The sequence below is a fragment of the Python bivittatus genome, unplaced genomic scaffold (assembly GCF_059951505.1).
Source record: "Python bivittatus isolate LINGU-HERP-01145 unplaced genomic scaffold, Pbiv_v1 ctg000050_np1212, whole genome shotgun sequence".
Lineage (NCBI taxonomy): Eukaryota > Metazoa > Chordata > Lepidosauria > Squamata > Pythonidae > Python > Python bivittatus.
In genome coordinates this window covers 434,075-452,779 of record NW_028277033.1, presented here as the reverse complement: position 1 = coordinate 452,779, position 18,705 = coordinate 434,075, and the positions used below count along the sequence as shown (strand labels likewise).

The 18,705-nt window shown below is 37.7% G+C and overlaps 1 protein-coding gene across 4 annotated transcripts in view; it reads right to left on the bottom strand.

The window, feature by feature from the left end:
• Positions 1-1,379: 1,379 nt before the first annotated feature.
• PIK3AP1 (phosphoinositide-3-kinase adaptor protein 1) overlaps positions 1,380-18,705 on the bottom strand; it is an 81,576-nt gene continuing 64,250 nt past the window's right edge. The window contains exons 14-17 of one of the 4 annotated variants that reach the window (XM_088154552.1): positions 15,201-15,368; positions 13,726-13,796; positions 12,438-12,553; positions 1,380-4,526 (exon numbers count right to left, since the gene is read on the bottom strand). In XM_088154552.1, coding sequence (XP_088010678.1) covers positions 4,460-4,526; positions 12,438-12,553; positions 13,726-13,796; positions 15,201-15,368 — 422 coding nt within the window. In that variant the 3' untranslated portion in view covers positions 1,380-4,459. The remainder of the gene's footprint in view (positions 4,527-12,437; positions 12,554-13,725; positions 13,797-15,200; positions 15,369-18,705) is intronic. The other 3 variants (XM_088154544.1, XM_088154560.1, XM_088154562.1) reach the window with 3 other exon arrangements.

Below are 18,705 nucleotides of genomic sequence, written 5' to 3'. Positions count from 1 at the left end.
CGCAAACAGTCCGGTGCACAGGTGAGCGGCTGCCACAGCCCACTGTCCCTGCCACCCCCCTGCTGACCTTCACTGTCTTATTTCTCCTACTGCTGGCAAGGTGTGCCCAGCCTGGCCCTTCATGAGGCATCTGTTTGCCACACAAGGCCTTCTCAAAGTCGTGCATGGCCTTCCTGAGGTGGCTTCTCACAAGGCTTCAGAAGGCCTCACACAACTTTGAGAAGGCCTTGCACGAACTCAGGAAGAAGGCCTTATGCGGCCAGCAGCAGTGGGAGGAATAAGATGGCAAAGGTCAGCTGGGAGCGGCAGTGGCAGCAGGGCACAGGGCGATGGAGTTCAGGGTGGCAGGAGCAGCGGAGTATGCGGCGGCAGGGACAGCAGAGGGAACGGGCAGCAGAGCTCAAGGTGGCGGCAGGGAGCAGGGTGGCAGGGCAGCCAAAAAGGCAGAGATGGGGGGGAGATAGGTGGGTGGAGAGAAGTTGAAGTGCACCCTGTGGTGGTAAATGTGGGCGGGCTCACAAGTGCTTGAATTTTGGTCACATGACCGCAGGCACACTGCAACAGCTGTAGCTTTTAGGACCAGGAGTAAGTACCATTTGTTCAGTGCCACTGTAGCTTTGAGTGGGCACTGAACGAATGGTCGTTAAACAAGGACTACCTGTAAAAAGCTATGTTAAGATGGTTGCTTACGTAAAAGAAAAGATAAAACATACCTCTTTACAAATTTGTACAGACCCCTATAAATTACCTCTATTTAATAAAAAAATATTTTATCGATCTACATTATTAGGTTGGCAGTTTTGAAAGAAAATATTTCATCATCACTTCCTTTTCTAGATCACCCAGGTTAGAGATAAATTTCATAACTGACATAAGATCAGAAAAAGGAATTTTTAAGGTTCCTTACTTAGTCACTAAGAGACCTAGTCTGGTGTAGTGGTTAAGGCAACAGGCCAGAAACTGAGTTCTAGTCCCGCCTTAGGCACAAAGCCAGCTGGGTGCCCTTGGGCCAGTCACCCTCTCTCAGCCCTAGGAAGAAGGCAATGGCAACCCGCTTCTGAAAAACTGCCAAGAAAACTGCAGGGACTAGTTTAGGTGGTCAAAAACTGACTCAAAGGCACACACACAAAAAAACATCCTTAGTCACTGCTGTAAAACTGTCTATAGCAAACATCCTACAAAAATTGGGTAGGGAAAAACCAATGGCTTCAATAATTGCAGGTAAAAGTAATTAGATAAAAACACTAGACATTTTGCAAACTCTGAGAAACACAGAATTACTAATTTAGAATGAAATGGTTAGTTTCTATATGAAATGGATTTTGGACAGTCCATATAGAATGATGTACTCATGAAAATACAGCATAATAATACATTATTGTCTCCTCTGTTAAAGAGCACCTTAGCATAACTTCAAATGTTTCATTAAAGTACAGAAGTCATATTCAAAGATGACATTATGCTTCCTTATTTATTTATTATTTATTTAGATTTCTCTCAAGGATTCAAGGCATCATACATAGGGGTAATTCCCTCATTTTATTTTCATAATAATGACGCTCTTGGTATTTTCAGAGAATAGTAAAAATGTTTCCTGTCAGACAGTCAGTTTACCTTAACCAGCAGGGTTTGAAAATGTAACACAAAGGAGGTTGTCTTCAGGTCTCTCCGCTGACTTAATAAACTTTACAAGATTGCTCTTGCAGAGTGAATACACTGGTTGAAATTGAGCATAATTAAAAAAGAGATGGTTGCAAATGCTTTGTATTCTTTTGTAACACGTAAGTTTTCTTCAGGGATGTGCTGAACTTACTTTTTAGAAACAGTTTTTATATATAAAACAGATATTTCACCTTTTCCTTGACATATAAATTTGAGAAGCATGTCATTTGTCGGCAAGGCACAAGATTAAACCACAGAACACAGAGGTGTGCTGAAGTGTTCAGGATTCCTGAATAAGGCTGTTGTCATCAGTTGAAGCAGAATTATGCAGGAGTGGCACAACCACACAACAAGCAGCAGTTTGGTTAAAACACCTACTTACAGATTTATGCACAGACAATATTTGAAAATAATCAGTGGATAATGATTTTTATACATAGTGAAATAACAAATGTGGCAATTAAGTACATTCATGTAAACTTCATTTCTTGAGACTTAACTTACAAGTAAAATGATGGCAGATGTTCTTACAAAAATTTAACAGAAAAATATAAATTAATAAACTAATTAATTAAATCATGTCTATTTTAAAAAAGTGTCCAAAATAAACAATAGATATACATGATTTGGGAGTCCTTCTGGCCTTACAGAACACTTCAGCAACAGTCATACCCTTATTATTTCAAAGTCAGATTACTACAATGCACAAGGGCTGTCCTTGAAAGCTACTCAGAAACCTCACCTGGTACAAAATGCAGGAGCCCACAGGATGGTGGCTGAGGGCCATTACAGTAATGCTATACCAATATTAAGGAGACTGAATCAGTTACCATTTCCTGATACAATTCAAGGTGCTGGTCATAAAGCCTTATATGGCTTAGGTCCAGGATATTTACAAGACCATCTCCTCTAAAGGGAATCTGCCTGCCTTTTCTAAGCAGTCCAGGAGGGATGCTCTGGGTTTTCCCTCCTCAAGAGAACAAGTGTGAATGAACCTAGAAACAGAACTTTTTAATAGCTGCCCTATCCCTGTGGAATGTACTGTCCCCTAAAATCTGTATGGTCCCAACACATTTTCTGCAAAGCAACCTTCCTAGAAACCTCCTCCTTTGTCTTCAAAAAACTGAGGCACAGTAAAGGCCAGACCTTGCTAGGTGTCCCTGAAAATTGCTCTATAATGGTATAATCAGGGATTAAGTTGAGGTAGTCAAGTTTGATATAGTATTATAGTAAAGGGTACATTTTTTACTTCTCTGTTGAATTCTTTAATAAATGTACTGAATTGGAAACAAGTTGATCACACCTACATGCCAGATTAATGGGTTTCCATGCATATTTGATTTTTAAAGGAAAAAAAGGAAAGCCTTGAAAAGGGATCTATCCTTTAGAATTTCAACTCTTAAGTCTGCCTTTTTCTGTATTCAGGCTGAAATTTAGAATTGTAAATCATATATATGGCATGTCACACAGGTAGTCCTCACTTAGCAACCACTTGTTCAGTGACCATTTGAACGTACAACGGCACTGAATGAGTGGTACTTACGACCGGTGCTCAAAGTTCCAGCTATTGCAGCATCCCCACAGTCATGTGATTGCCATTTGCAACCTTCTGGCTGGCTTCTTACAAGCAAAGTCAATGGGGAAGCAAGCAGGAGGTCACAAATGGTGACCATGTGATGTCCTTGCTTAATGACCCATGGTAATTTGCTTGACAGCAACCAGAAGTGCCAGAATTTCCATTGCTAAATGGTGCAGTCATGTGATGTCATGCTTTATGACTATGTCACTTAGCAATGGAAATTCCAGTCCCAATTGCCATTGTTAACCAAGGACCACCTGTATATATCTTGAAACTCAATGCAAATGGGATCAGACAGCTGTCCTGCTTTGCAGGGTTACAGGTGCAGTCCTCTCCACCTCATTCTGGGTTGTTATACTTTCTCACCAAGCCAATATTCTATGTTCTAAAACTTATAAAAGAATAGGGCTGGTCATCTTTTTGGATAGTGTCTGTCTACAATGGGAACAGGAGGAGATTTGCTGCAGGAGTCTCTTCTTCCGCTAACGACATGATCCCTATCTGTTGAAATTTGTGCACAAATTTATTAAGGTTCAGAAATAAGAACTGAGTTTCTTTACATTCATGATTTGCTAAGTACTTCTTGGCAAATTCTCACAGAAATAATACAGATTCAAGACTCATATAGGTGACAACGGAGACCTGAAATGAGAAATCCTCTTCAATTTTTCAGTATTGTATTACCAGAAAAGAAACCAGAGGCATCAATTTGACAAGTCTGAATACAAAATTATCATAAAATCGCTAAGAAACTCAACAAATTTCAAATGAATTGCATTGCTTAATACAAGACACTCTAGTTGTCACTATATTGTGAAATCCCCAGTACAGTTACCTGTATCAGAGTAAATCTATTTTCAGATATTTGTAGATAGACAAAAAAATCTGCTGTAGCTTCTCCATTCTGAAGTTGAGGAATGAGTGAGACAATGACCAAGACACCTTTGGTCTGATGTAATTAGAACCGATACATCCAAGAATTCCAGTAAGTTCAACATGCCATTTTTTTCATGATCTAACAGTTCATTTGTTCTAAACTCTTTTTGTTCATTCAACTGTGACTCAGTTTTTAGAGTAAACTCTACCAAAATTATTCATTTGAGACTGACAGAAGAAGTGAAATTATGCTGATTGGAGTTATAGCATAACCACTCAAAAGTCATTCTGAAGAATAAAAGCTCTGCTTTCTCACATTTCAATTTTTAATATCCAAAAGATTTAGTGTAACTTATCACGACCTCTTGGGGGCACAGGTGGTGGGTGGAAGTTGTCAAAGCTCAACAGCCTGCAATTAAATATTTGAAAATAGGATAAGAATAATTTATGTTACATAACATATTACAGTTACAAATTTATTTTAAAAAACAATTAAATACTTTGAAACTTAGGGTTTTTTTTAAGTTGGTACACAATAACATTTATGACAATAATCTTAGGTGCCTCAAGAATGGCACATGTAACACCTTTACTGCAGGTTAGGGACCCAGTTAGCTTCCTGGTCCAATTCAAGGTGTTGGTTATTACCTTTAAAGCCGTACATGGCAAGGGTCCAGGTTAGGGACCATAAGGGACCATCTCACTCCCATTACATCAACCCATCCCACCCAGTCAGGCAGAGAGGGCACGTTGCGGACCCTGTTGGCGAGAGAATGTTGTTTGACGTGGCCTAGGAGGAGAGCCTTCTCTGCCGTCGCCCCCACCCTTTGGAATATTCTTCCCCCAGAGGTGCAGCAGGCCCCTACCCTCCCGGCTTTCTGGAAAGGATTAAAGACCTGGCTCTGCCAGCTTGCATGGGGCAACAAGAATTTTACCCAATCCTGGGGATAGCTGGCGCCTTGATGACACTCTCTGAGCTACTGCCAATTTAACATCTATTCTTGGATTTTATTTATTTTCTATTTATTCTGGATCTTTTTACATTGTATTTTTAATTGATTTTAACTGCTTTGTAAACCATCCAGAGTTGTTTTTAACAAGATGGGCGGTGACAAATTTGATATATAAATAAAAATTTTAAAATAAATAAAATGATTTTAAAAAACATATTATTGTTGTTTCATATGGAATCATTGATTGACATCCCATTTTATTTATTTATTTATTTATTTATTAAATTTGTATGCCGCCCATCTCCCCCAGATAGGAAATAAGCTAATTATCACATTAGCTTATTTCTAACTATATTAAAGTACTTCACTCCTTAATAAACAAGGAATTAGATCTCCAAACCTGCAAACGTTTTTCTGATTCCAGAGCCTTGATACTAATCAAGTTGTGAAAGGAAACGTTGAATTTAGAGCCCTTACAGGAAAAAAAATCCCATTTGTGAAGCACTACCATCATCTTTACCAGTTAACACATTCCAATGCCACTCACATAATAAGAGTAGAAATTTATACCCCAATGTGTGCATTCAATTCCACTACAAATTAGCACCTCATTCTAATCTCCCCATGGACTTTCTGCCAAGGGTGCTAGATTCCAATGGTTTTGGACAACTACCAACCAGTCTCCAACCTTCCCTTTTTGGGGAAGGTTGTTGAGAATGTGGTCTGAAGCTGATGAGAACCCTGGAAGAAACAGATTATCTAGACCTGTTTCAATTCAGTTTCAGGCTGGGATTTAGTACTGAGACAGCATTGGTTGTGCTTATTGATGAGCAGTGCTGGGGTGGCAGTGGTGCATCCATCCTTGCGCTTCTTGATCTCTTAGTGGCTTTCAGTACTGTCAACCATGGTATCCTTCTAAGCCAACTCCATGGATTGTGGATTGGGTGTGGTTTTTCCTCCAGGATGGTTCCAGTTGGTGTTGGTTGTGGGGGTGAGGTCACTTCCTAGGCCCTTTCTGTGTGGGGTGCCACAGAGTTCTACTCTCCTCTCCTTTTCAACATCTATATGAAACCTCTGGGTGAGGTCATCCGCCAGTTTAGCGTTCCTCAGTATGCTGATGTCAAGGTGGTGTCCCAGTGCCTGGAGGCTGTGCAGGTTTGGATGGGGAAGAAACGTCTCTGACTCAATCCTACCAAGATCAAGTGGCTGCTGTGGGTGTCCAGATCTGGGGATGGAAATCTTTAACCTTGGATGGGGTAGCACTTCCCCTTTCAAGGTTGGTACGCAATTTGGAGGTCTTCCTGGACTCACAGTTCCTGCTTGAAGAGCAGATGTCGGCTGTGGCCAGGAAGGCCTTTGCCCAACTCCTATCTGGTGAGCCAGTTGCACACTTTCCTAGATTGCCCTCCCTTCAGACAGTCACTAATGCCCTAGTAACTTTGTAGCTTGACTATTGTCTACATGGGGACTATTATCTACATGGGGCTGCCCTTCAAGACCACCCAGAAGCTTCAACTGATCCAAAACATGGCAGCGCAAGCAGTAATGGGCGTGCCTCAGTATACCCATGTAACATCTCTGCTCCATGAGCTGCTGTGGTTCCTGGTTTGCTCTTGGGTGCAATTCAAGGGACTGGTTGTTATCTATAAAGACATACATGGCCTAGGGCCTGGTTCTTTGAGGGACTGCCTGTCTTCCATAGCATTTGCCTGGCCAATTCAATCCTGTAGGGTTGGCACACTCCAGGCTTCTTCGATTAAACAACATCATCTATTTGGACTCTGGAAGCAGACCTTCTCTGTAGCAGTGCCTGCCTTCTGGAACAAGGTTCCCCCTGAAATCCGGATGGCCCCCATCCTGCTGTTGTTTAGAAGACCCATGAAGACCTGTCTCTTCACCTAGGCCTTTGGTGAGGGAGAGTGAGATCTCTTGCTTCATCACACTCACCATCTTTTATCTTTAATAATATCTTTAAAATCTTTTTATTGATTTTATTGTAATTTCTTTGTTGTGAGCCGCCCAGAGTCATTGAGAGTTGGGTGGCATACAAGTTTAATAAATGATTATTATTGTTGATCGCACAGTCAGCCAGATGTTTAGGCTGAATTTGGCATTTTTATCCACTTATCGAGTCCTTCCCAAGGACCTGGGATAGGCAGATGTTGTTATTTGATGGTGTTAAAGGTATCGTTGCAGTATATAAGCTATTCCAAATAAAGCTGCCTTTTGCAATTGACTGATGATTTTGTTAATGCCAATGGTCTTCAAATGGTACTCCAGATGTTTTTGGATTGCACCCAAGATGCCTATTACTATTGGTACTATCTTTGTTTTCCTTTTGCCACAGTCGTTCTATTTCTATTTGCAGGTCTTTGAATTTTGTGATTTTCTCCAGTTCTTTTTCTTTTATTCTGCTGTCTCCAGGGATTGCAATGTCCATTATCCAGACTTTTTTGTCTTTCTTACCAATAATTGTTAAATCAGGGGTGTTATGTGGCAAGTGCATGTCTGTTTGAATTCTAAAATCCCAGAGCACTTTAGCTTCTTCATTTTCTATTACTTTGTCTGTTTTGTGGTCCCACCAGTTCTTGCTTGCAGGCAAATGGTATTTCTTGCAGATACTCAAATGTACCATCGTTGCTACTTTGTCATGCCGTTATTTGTAGTCAGTCTGTGCAATATTCTTGCAGCAGCTGACTAGGTGGTCCACTGTTTCTTCAGCTTCTTTGCAGAGGCGGCATTTGCTCTCTGTTGTTGTCTTCTTGATTCTGGCTTTGTATGCATTTGTTCTTAAGGCTTGGTCTTGTGCAGCCAGAATTAGCCCCTCTGACTCTTTCTTCAACTTTCCTGCTCTTAGCCATTGCCAGGTCTTGTTATCTGCTTTCCTGCTCGTTTTTTTGTGTACTGGCCCATGTAATATTTTGCCTTGCCATGTCTCTTTTCTGTTCTTCATTTGGTCTTTCTTATAGGGCAGTTTGGTCTCTTTAGTATTCAGTAACCTTCATGGTGTACTAGCTTCAGTGCATCTTCTTCAATGTCCTTCAGATATTCTTCTAATGCCCTTTTTCTTCTTCAACTGTCTGGTGTACTTGCAACATTCCACACCCACTTATGCTCCTTGGTAAGTAGAGTCTGTCAACATCACTGCATGGAAGAAGGGTATGATTCATTGTCATTATTTTTCTGGTCTTCCTATCCAGGGCTTCTTGTTCTGCTTGACTCCAGCCCGCTATTCCAGCTGTCTATCTAATGACTGGAATTGCCCAGGTCTTAATTGCATTGATGGTATTTCCTCCACTGAGTTTGGATCTTGTTCACTGTCATGATGCATTCACTACTAACCTTCTTCTTGACTTCAATATGCTTGATGTTGTTAGCTTGAAGGATGCCCAGGTATTTGTAGTGATCTTCTTCATCCAGACAATTGGTGTTATTTCCACAGGGCATCTTGATTCCTTCAGTTTTCATTATTTTGCTGCTGTTGATGGTAAGGGTGGCACATTTGTCCAGTCCAAACTCCATTGCAATATCTTGGCTGTATATTCGGACGGTGTTAAGCAGCAATTCTATTTCAGATGGTGTTTTTCCATACAGTTTCAGATTGTCCATGTAAAGGAGGTGGGATAACCTGGCATATGTTTTTGATGTTTGATAGCCATGGCCTGACCTGTTCAGTATTGTTGACAGAGGAATCAAATGCAATGACAAGCAGTAGTGATGATAGTGAATCTCCTTGAAACATTCCTCTCTTGATAGTAACCTTTCCAGTCTATTACCATTGACCAACAACTGTGTCTTCCATTGTGCCACTGATCTTCGCACAAAGCTTCTGATATTTCTACTGATTCCTGTTATTTCTAGGCACTTGATTATCCAATCATGTGGCAGGGAATCAAATGCCTCCTTGTAATCAGTCCAACCTATCTTCAAGTTGGTCTTCCTTCTCTTGCAGTTTTCCAAAATCAACTTGTCAGTTAGGAGCTAATCTTTGGTTCCTCTGCTGTTACCTTTCCACTCAGATGGAAAGAGCTTGTTTTCAACTAGATGCTGTTGGACTGCATCAGCTACTACACCAGTTAGCAATTTGAAAGTTGTTGGTAAGCATGTAATTGGCCTGTAGTTGTCTGGTCCTGCCCCTTTTGTTGGATCTTTCATTATCAGGTAGGCTTTGACAGGTGTTAACCAATCTTCAATTTCATCTCCTTGCAGTATGTTGTTAAACTGCTCGGCAATGAGTGGGTGCAGACCATCAGATGTTTCAACCAAAAACCATGCAGTTCATCTTCACCTAGTGCTGACCAATTCTTGATCTTCCTTGCCCTTTTCTCCACCATTTCTGCTGTTATTACAAGTTTTCATTTCAGCTTGTGTTTTATTCTTATCCACCTCCTTTATCCAAGCTGCATTCTTGTTGTATTTCTTTGGGTTGTCCCATAGCTGTGCTCAGAACTACATCTTCTTTGTCAGGTATTGACTGGTTCATTGCAGTCTCTCCATTGATGGATTGGTAGAAATGTTTCTGATTCTACTGAAATTGAAGATTCGGCCTATAGTGTGCAATTCAAGCTTCGTATCTGCTGATCTTTTTGGCTATGGCTGTTATTTGCTGCTTTATTACTTCCAGTGCTTCTTTGATCTTCCTTATTTCTAGGTGATTTGATCTGTGCAATGACCAATCCAATATAGGTTTCTGTAAATTACGTCTCACCATATTGTTTATGGGAGAGACACTCTTAATTTTGTACCTCTGAGGAGATGGCCCAGTATGGTTGAACCTCTGGCATAGCTCTCATCCTCCTTGGAGCATGCAAGCCCTACAACCATGTCAAGGTAGTGCCTCATTGGTGGTGGTGGTGGTGGTGGTATTATTATTATTATTATTATTATTATTATTATTATTATTATTATTATTATTCCCTTAGTCTTTACTTTGGGATGTTCACTATGCAACTAAGATTTCAAAACAGGGTCCCCTCTAGGAAGCACGAAGAAGCAAATTAGATAATCTTTGTTCCCTTCTTACTGCTATGAGTTCCCCTCACTTTCCTTTCTTGTGTGCTGTTAGTTCAGTCAAAGCTCTTACATAACATAAATTTTTGTTTCCTCCTGTGTAACTCTTGTAGCAAAACCTTAGATTGTGCCAAGGTTAAAGGAGCATGGAAAGATATCACTGGACCCTCCTGCAGAATTAAAAAGTTGGTTAGAATGCACATGACCACTATTAATGAATTTAAGTCTCCCGTTATATCCCAGATTCTTGAAGGAACTTGCAGATGTCTTCTCAAAAACCCTTTCTATGATCTTGTGAACTCATGGAGAATGGGCATAATGCTAGGACAGTAGCATTCAAAAAGAGGGTAAAAGAGGACCTGGATATGTACAGACTGGTCATCAATAGTGGATAACACTGTGCAACACATTATTAAATAGTCAGTGTTTTAAACATTTAGAATAGAGTGCACTGCTTGGCAGGAGCCAACATGAGTTTATCAAGAACATATCACAAAACAGCCTAATATTTTTCGAAAGAGTGACCAGTTTAATTGACCATGAAAATTAAGTTGATACAGTGTACCTTGACTTCAGCAAAGCATTCAGAATAATGTTCCATGAGCTTCAAGTGGACAAGATGGCAAAATGTGAGCTTGACTTTTAAATGGATAAAGAGCTGGTTGACTTATCATTCCCATCAAGTAAATGTCAACTGCTTATGTGTAAAGGAAGGAAGAATTCTGTCCTGGACCATGTGCAGTTCAACTTATTTATTAATGACTTGGATGAGAGGTGCGAAAATATGATTAGCAAAATTACAGATTATATAACAATAGAGGAGATAGCAAAAACCTTAGAGGGCTGTATCAAGATTTATAAGGATCTTGACAAGATGGAACAATGGAGAAATCAAGATTATGAATTTCAACAGAGACAAATGCAAAGTCTTTCATTTGGGTAAGAAAAATCAAAAGCATGAATATAGGGTGCAGGATACCTTATTGGACAGAAGCACTAAAAGGACTGGGTGTACTACAAGTTGAACATGAGCCAAGAATGTAATGTAGCTGCAACAAAAAGTCACATTCAGTCTTAGGCTGCATCAACAGAAGTATAGTGTTAAGATCAAGAGGAGTCTATTCCTCTTTATTCTGCTTGGATCAGACTGCACTTTGAATACTGGATCCAGTTCTAGGCAGGGCATTGATAAACTAGCTTATCCAGAGGGCAACAACCAAGATGATAAGAGGCTGTGGGGAAAAAGCCCAAAGAAACCTTATGAGGGACAGTTGGAGGCACTGGATGCATTTACCTCAGAGAAGAGAAGACAATATCAGAATGGCAGCCATGCTGAGGATGGACTAGATGTGTTATACCAAAAGACACCGCCAAAAACAGTAGGTTTAAATTACTAGAAAGTAGATTAGACTGGACAGAAGGGGAAAAAAATCCTAGTGGCAAGAGCTGTTCAACAATAGAACAGATTACAGTGGAGTACTCTCCTTCACTGGAAATCTTTAAACAGAAGCTGGATGCTTACCTGTCTAGGGTGCTCTAGTAGTAGATTTCTGCAATGGACAGGGGTCAGACTAGTTTACCTCACATTTTAGGTCTAGGGCCTAGAAGTTTCCAAATATCTCTTTTGTTCTTCTTCTCCCATACAACCAGCAAATATCCAGTAAACCAGTAAACACTATCTCTTTCTAGTCTCCCAATTCTTTCCTCAATCCCTGCACCACAGAATCCTATATTTATGCATCTTAAACTACTGTTATGTCCAAACCTTTAACTCCCAAATTGCTAGTATTCTCGCAGTCTCCTTATATAATATCCATACCTTTTCCACCACTGTATTTCTCTAATCCAAGCATAATTAATCTAAATAACTTCTTTAATCTATATTAAGGCATATATTTACAGATTCGATTTCTGTTCTTTGGATTCAATCTTGATTTGTATTCAGTAGCTAATATCTTCTGGTTTAAAGTGCAGCCTCCATATGATTTGTTTTGTATTTTGGCTCAAGATCAATATTGGCCTCTTTCAGTCATGAACCATGTTTGCTTGTGTGCCAGGGTACATATCTGATGAGGGTGCGTATCTGTTTCCTGTGTTTCTTTGAAATTCCTCCTAATATCCCAACCTCTTATTACAATTTGAGCACTGGTCCTGATTTTCCAGATTCTGCTGGAATATAGCCTATAATTAAGTCTAGGACATGTACTGTAGTTAAATACTGGTTTCCCTGATCACCTCTGCTGTCATGTTTCCCATCTCTTTTACTTTCCTTATATCTAGAATTAATCCACTTGGAATAAGGATCTGTCAAATCCATTCTTTGTACAGTATAAATGTATTATGTAATAATATATAACCTGCTAGCAACTCGAGGAGGTATTCTTGGAGGCCTTCCAGATGAAATGGAAAGTGGCTTGTCTACCTGCGGGCTTCCAGAGCAGACATTTCTCTTCATGTCAGGTATCTCATTATCCTACGTAAGGATGACATTGATGTTCATTCAATCTTAAATCTACTTTTTGAAAGTAACATAACATTTTTTCTAATTCCACATAAGACTTTAAATACCCCAAATCTTTACTGACATTATTTTCTCCCCTCAAGCCTTTTCTTATGATTAGTTAAGCTCGTATTGTTAAACACACTATATCATTCACCTTTTATTTATACCATAAATTAGGGCAGGGAACATGATAGGCACATAGCAGTACTGCCCCCAGGCACTACACTGGGGACTCGGGTATTGGAGAGATTAGCAGTCAGTGAAATGTCTCAGAATAAAATAGAAATTTAAAAAACTTTCCTGCTTTGGCTGCAAAATAGCCAATTACAAATACATGAGTTTTTATTAGAATGTACAAAAAATGAATATACCTATTGGAAACACTTGAAATAAAAATAAACATTTTAATAAAGTGAACATTTTAAATATTATGCCAAGTTATGAGGAATAATTTCTACAATTACAACTCCTTAAATGTTCCTACTAGGAACTCTAATTTTTGGGGAGAGTTGTCCTTAAAAATGATGCTTTAAACATGTAGAAATTATCCCCAAACCCCTTATCTATAAGCTTGTCAAACTGTTTTGTATTATCAATATTAAGGTACATATTAGGGTATTTCACTGTCAATTTAGCTAGAAAATCTCCATCCGACTACTTAACGAAAGACCTACAATAACTTCTGTTAAATAATGCCAAACGTCAGAATTCTGTAAAAATAGATTATATTAGCAAAGAGAGTCTTTTGTATGTCATCTAAACTTTCTGTGTTAAAATTGTTTGGTATGTTGATTGTAGGACTTCTATGACTGTATTAAAAAGAATGGATGGGAGCATTATGAAAGAAGGCTAAATTATGGCATGTATAAATTTGTCTGTATATCTTACATTGAAAAGACATTTTAAATAAATAAATAGGTTTATTCATCTCACAATTATTTTTCAAGTTATGCCTATATTGGATTTTAAGTCTGTAGGACAGAACCTACCGCTCATGCATTCTACAACATAAATACAAAATAATGTCTGTAGTCTTAGTGGGGAATTCATTCAGAAAAGTGTGTCTGTGTCTGTGTCTGTGTGTGAGTGAGAGAGAGAAAGAGAGAGAGAAAGAGAAAGAACATCTGCACAAAGAAAGTTACCTCATTGTCACCATCCATCCCACTGCTGACACTCAGTAGACTTCTTGTACTAGATCGGTTACTTGAACTGCCTGGTTAGATGAGAAAACATTTTATAAACAGAGTCCACTGATTTCAATTTCCACCCATTTTTGCCAACTCTGAAAAACAATCAATTATTTTGTTCTATTATATATTTTTAATTAGTAGAATATTTTCCTAAAAAGATTCAGTCACTCTTGAACTATTAACAGTATCCTTGCTCACCATCTCCAACATGCAGCAAAATTTTTTAAAAGCAGTAATTTAAAATCAGTTACTTTTAAATTGCATAATTTATACATTATACTTTATACATTATATATTATGTTATGCACTGTATTATACATTAATCTAACAAATCAAGAAATCTCCATAAAACATAGTCATTACAAATGTGAAACTATAATAATAGTACAATGGGAGGAATTTGCTACTTCTCTCTTGGCAGCGTGTTACTATGTTTCTGTCAGGACAAAAAATCAAAATTTTGCTTTTGAATTAATATGTGAATTAAAAAAAAATTATGTATGTTATTTTGAGGAAAGAAGGAAATTACTCCAATACAGAAGGCACATCTCTGATTTAAACATCTATATAATTCTGTACAACGTCACCAAAACATTCTGTAATCAGTTTATATTATTTAAACCATATGTGCACATATTTAACCATTTCCCATAATTTATTCTGTGTCTGATGGCAATGAGTGGCAGGAATTCAAAGATTCTCACCATGTACTTTTATGCTTATCTTCACAACTCTTAAAGTTATAAATGATTTTTTTTTCTTCAAGAAAACGAAAGGAGAGAATGATCAGAATTCTAAGCCTATATTTGTAGAGAATTGCAGAATACAAAGTCAAGCCAAGTCTCTTTATTTCAGTCACTGACCAGCAAAGTACAGCTTTGAAAAACAGGATTACAACTCTCCCACTGAAATATTAGTGTACCCTATATGCTATAAAAATCGACTAAAATTTTGTTAGCAAAAACTATGAATTTATGATACTGATTACACTAAAATTATAAGTTTAAGATTTTAAACACAAGAATGAATATAATGAAAATGTTGTTTAATATTGTGCCTTTGGGGAGTATAATTGTGTAGAACAGAGTAGAATAGTATATAAAAGAGTGATTATGACTTAAAAGGCTAAAGAATTAAAAAGACCAATTGCAATAACTGATTTTATGCAACTGATAGTAATAAAATAATAAAAATAAGAGTCAATATTAAATAAAAGTACATACAAACATAACGCTCAGATATAAATAATTGAGTAAATAGACAGCTACAGCTAAAACAGGGGCCAGACAAGAAGAAGAGAGAGATTTGACAATACATTTAATGAGAAGAATCAACTTATAGGCTGGGAATGTTTAAATTCCAACTATTCAGACTATTGAGATCAAAGGTATGCATCTTCATTCCTTGCTAGATAGCTTTCTGGCTACCTGCTTGCTTACTTGCAGTGCTTGATGCGCTTTCTGTTTTCCAGTCCCCTCGCTTTATCTCTTTATTTGGTGGGAAAATACTTTTCCTTGGACTATATTCATAAATGCTAAACTCTGGTTTCTTTGACGTAATCTGAGGATGTCCAACTGGCACAGTGATTTCCAAATCTAAAAAGAAAGAGTAATGCTTTACTACTTGGTTAGCATCCGCAGGACAAAACTTTCAAGATCTTCCTAAGTTAAAGTTGGAAAGATACAGATTGTTTCTCCTCTAGCACATGTCTTGGCATCTGCAGCTACAATTCCAACAGACAGAACCATCTAACTTTGGTTTCAGACAAAGTGCCCCTTCACCATTTTGGAAAACCATGCATAGGGATGCTTTAATCTACATTTGGACATGTTCTGATCCCTTCTTTTCCCCACTGAACCTGGCATGTACTCTCGAGTGGCAGAGGTAACAAGCTAGGCCATAGAGCTTTTATGGATTCAGCATGGTACTGACAATGGACAATCAATGCTGAACGCAAAGCATATCTTTCAACCATTTATATACACTGCAGCATGAAAAAATGTCCCATTTGACAAACTATACTGCAAGTATTTGCTGTTTGGAACACGCTGTTTGGAATTTATCAAAAATAAACAAGCATGTTAAAGCTTTTGACATGGTTAAATTCTAAAGCAAGTTAAGGATTTCTAGTTTCTAAAGGCATACATTCTCATCTTTTTTTTAATTAAATATAATTTATTATTTGCAACCAATAGGAAGAGTAATAATGAATCCATTTCTGGAGCAACTGAGTTACAAGGTCACACCATTTAGGGTTAACCACTTTCCCCATAGATTTTTTATTTAATTCTTGAACTATTAGCAATTGTAACCATTAGAAATTTATTTGTGAAGGTAAGTCACCAAGAACATTCTTCACTAAGTGGAAATTATTTTTTGATGAAGGAAGTTTTAATTTACTAGACTTTCAAAAACATCACTGAGCTTTTATTTTATAATCTATATTTATGTGGAATGAGAATTTAAGTAAATATCTATTGAAAATTATTATGCATTCTCCATTAAAATCTTCATAATTATTCAGGACACACTTCCACCCAGACAGGACAGCGTGCTGATGCGTTTCTCGGAGCTCCGGGGGCACCCAAGCTGCATTTGATCAGCGGTGGGTCTAGAGGAGAGAAGACCTTCAAAATACTCCCCTGGATAGGGGGAGTTCGGAAGATTAACCACGAGAGCCCCGTACACTGTTCCTCCTGCCTCTCCTGGTCTCCACCGCGGGAAAGCCAGTGAGTAGAGCAGCGAAGGTGGCTGGGAAACATCATGCTTTACAAATGCAGAGAGCCTCATGAATGAGAAACATTAGCGCTGCAGTCTGGTGTCTTAGATCACTTTAGAAGAGGAAGGGTTTTTTTTTTCCTACTCTCCTCTTTGGATTACTTTTTTTTTCTTTTTTTGTTTTATTAATATCTAAGATCTATCTCTGGACTACACTTTCAGATGCTGGTGAGTTATTTTTTTATTCTCTGTCATTAGAATGTAATGGGTGGAAACTGACAAATGGACTTTGCTATGATATGGAAATGTTTTATGGATTTTAAATAGAGGATTTTATAAATTGTTAATGGTTTGCCTTTTTTATGGGATTATAAATTTTTCTTTTTTTCCTTTTTTTTTTTTTTGGCTTATAAACATATATTGGACTACGAATCTGCTGTTGGATTTTTATAGCTGAGTTTTCCCTTTTCTTCATGTTGAACTCAAAGCTTGAGAACTGAGAATTGTTTATATATTTTATTATCTATATTTGACAATATAGACAATATAGAACAATAAGAGACAGCTTTCTATAGCTGGGATTATAACTGCTGTGTCCTTAGAGAACTTGGAAGAAAGCTGTTGCTATTGGATTATAATTGTTGTTCTTTGAAGATATTGAACTTTGTACTGCTTACAATGGCTTCAAGAGGGAAGAAGGATAAGGAAAAGGAAAGAGAATTAATAAGAACTTCTACAGAACCGGCTGAGGGGGTGGAGATATGAAAAAAGTACTAGATGCAATCGCTGCTTTAAGCCACCAGATGGACCAAAGAGACATAAAAATGAATGAAAAAATAAACAATTTAAAGAAGGAATTGACTCAAGAATTTAGAAATGAGGTCCAGAAAGTGAAGGATGTGGTGGATAATTTGTTAACTGATCTCAAGAATACCCAAGGACAGGTACAGTTGTTAGAAATTAAGTCAGAAGCAGTCACTAAAGATATTGATCGAAATTTGGATGCTATTGCATTAGCAGAAATGAGGGAGAAAGAATTATATTGAGATTGAGATCAGTAACAGAAAATCCTGAGGAAGATGTAAGAAAATCCATTATTACCGCATTAGCACAATTTTTAGAGATGGAGGAACAAGATTTAGACTCTGAAACAGACAAAGTTTATAGAGTCAATTCATGTTATGCTAGAGAAAAAAAGGTCCCAAGAGATATACTAATTCATTTTGTACAGAAGGTCACAAGAGAACAAATTTTGAAAAAACATTATAATGATGGATGAGTATCGCAGGCAAAAAGGCGATTATTTTAAAAGAAATACCTTTAAGAATCTTGAGAAAAAGAAAAGATTACTCCTTCACAGATAAATTAAAGCAACATGGTATTTCTTTTAGATGGGAGAGATTAGAAGGAGTATCTTTTATGTATAAAGAGCAAAGATTTAGAATAAATTCTATTTTAAAGGCAGAAGCCTTTTTGGAAAAATATAAGGCAGACTTTTGCAATACCCATAAAGAAATAGAAGACAAAGAAAAAGAAAAGAGTATAGAAGATATCGAAACCAGTGTGGATTTAACAAAATTTGCAGAATAATTACGTTCCACTCTGGACAGATATTAAAAAAGATTTAGACCGATGGGAAAAGTTACAATTGTCATTACTAGGAAGAATATCAGTGATTAAAATGAATATTTTGCCGTGAATTCTATATCTTTTCCAGACAATTCCAATATTGACTTCAGAAGCACCCTTTAAACAATGGCAACGCGACATATCTAAGTTTATATGGCAAGGGAAAAAACCAAGAATAAAATATAAAGTTTTACAAGATGTGAAAGAAAGAGGTGGTTTGGGTCTTCCTGATTTGAAATTGTACTATGTAGCTTGCTGTTTAGTATGGCGTAAAGAATGGATTACCTTGAGAAATGAAAAATTATTAAACTTGGAAGGTTATAATTTGAGATTTGGATGGCATGGATATTTGTGGTATGATAAAGTTAAAGTTAATGTGGACTTTAAAAACCACTATATCAGAAGATCTCTATTAAAAGTCTGGACTAAATGCAGACCACTTTTATGCCCTAAGATGCCGATGTGGACCTCTATACAAGAAGCCTTTTATAGAACTGAAACAAGAGATAAAAATAAATGGATGAGATACAAAGACTTATTAGAAAAAGAACAAGGAGAATATAAACTCAAATCAAAAGAGCAATT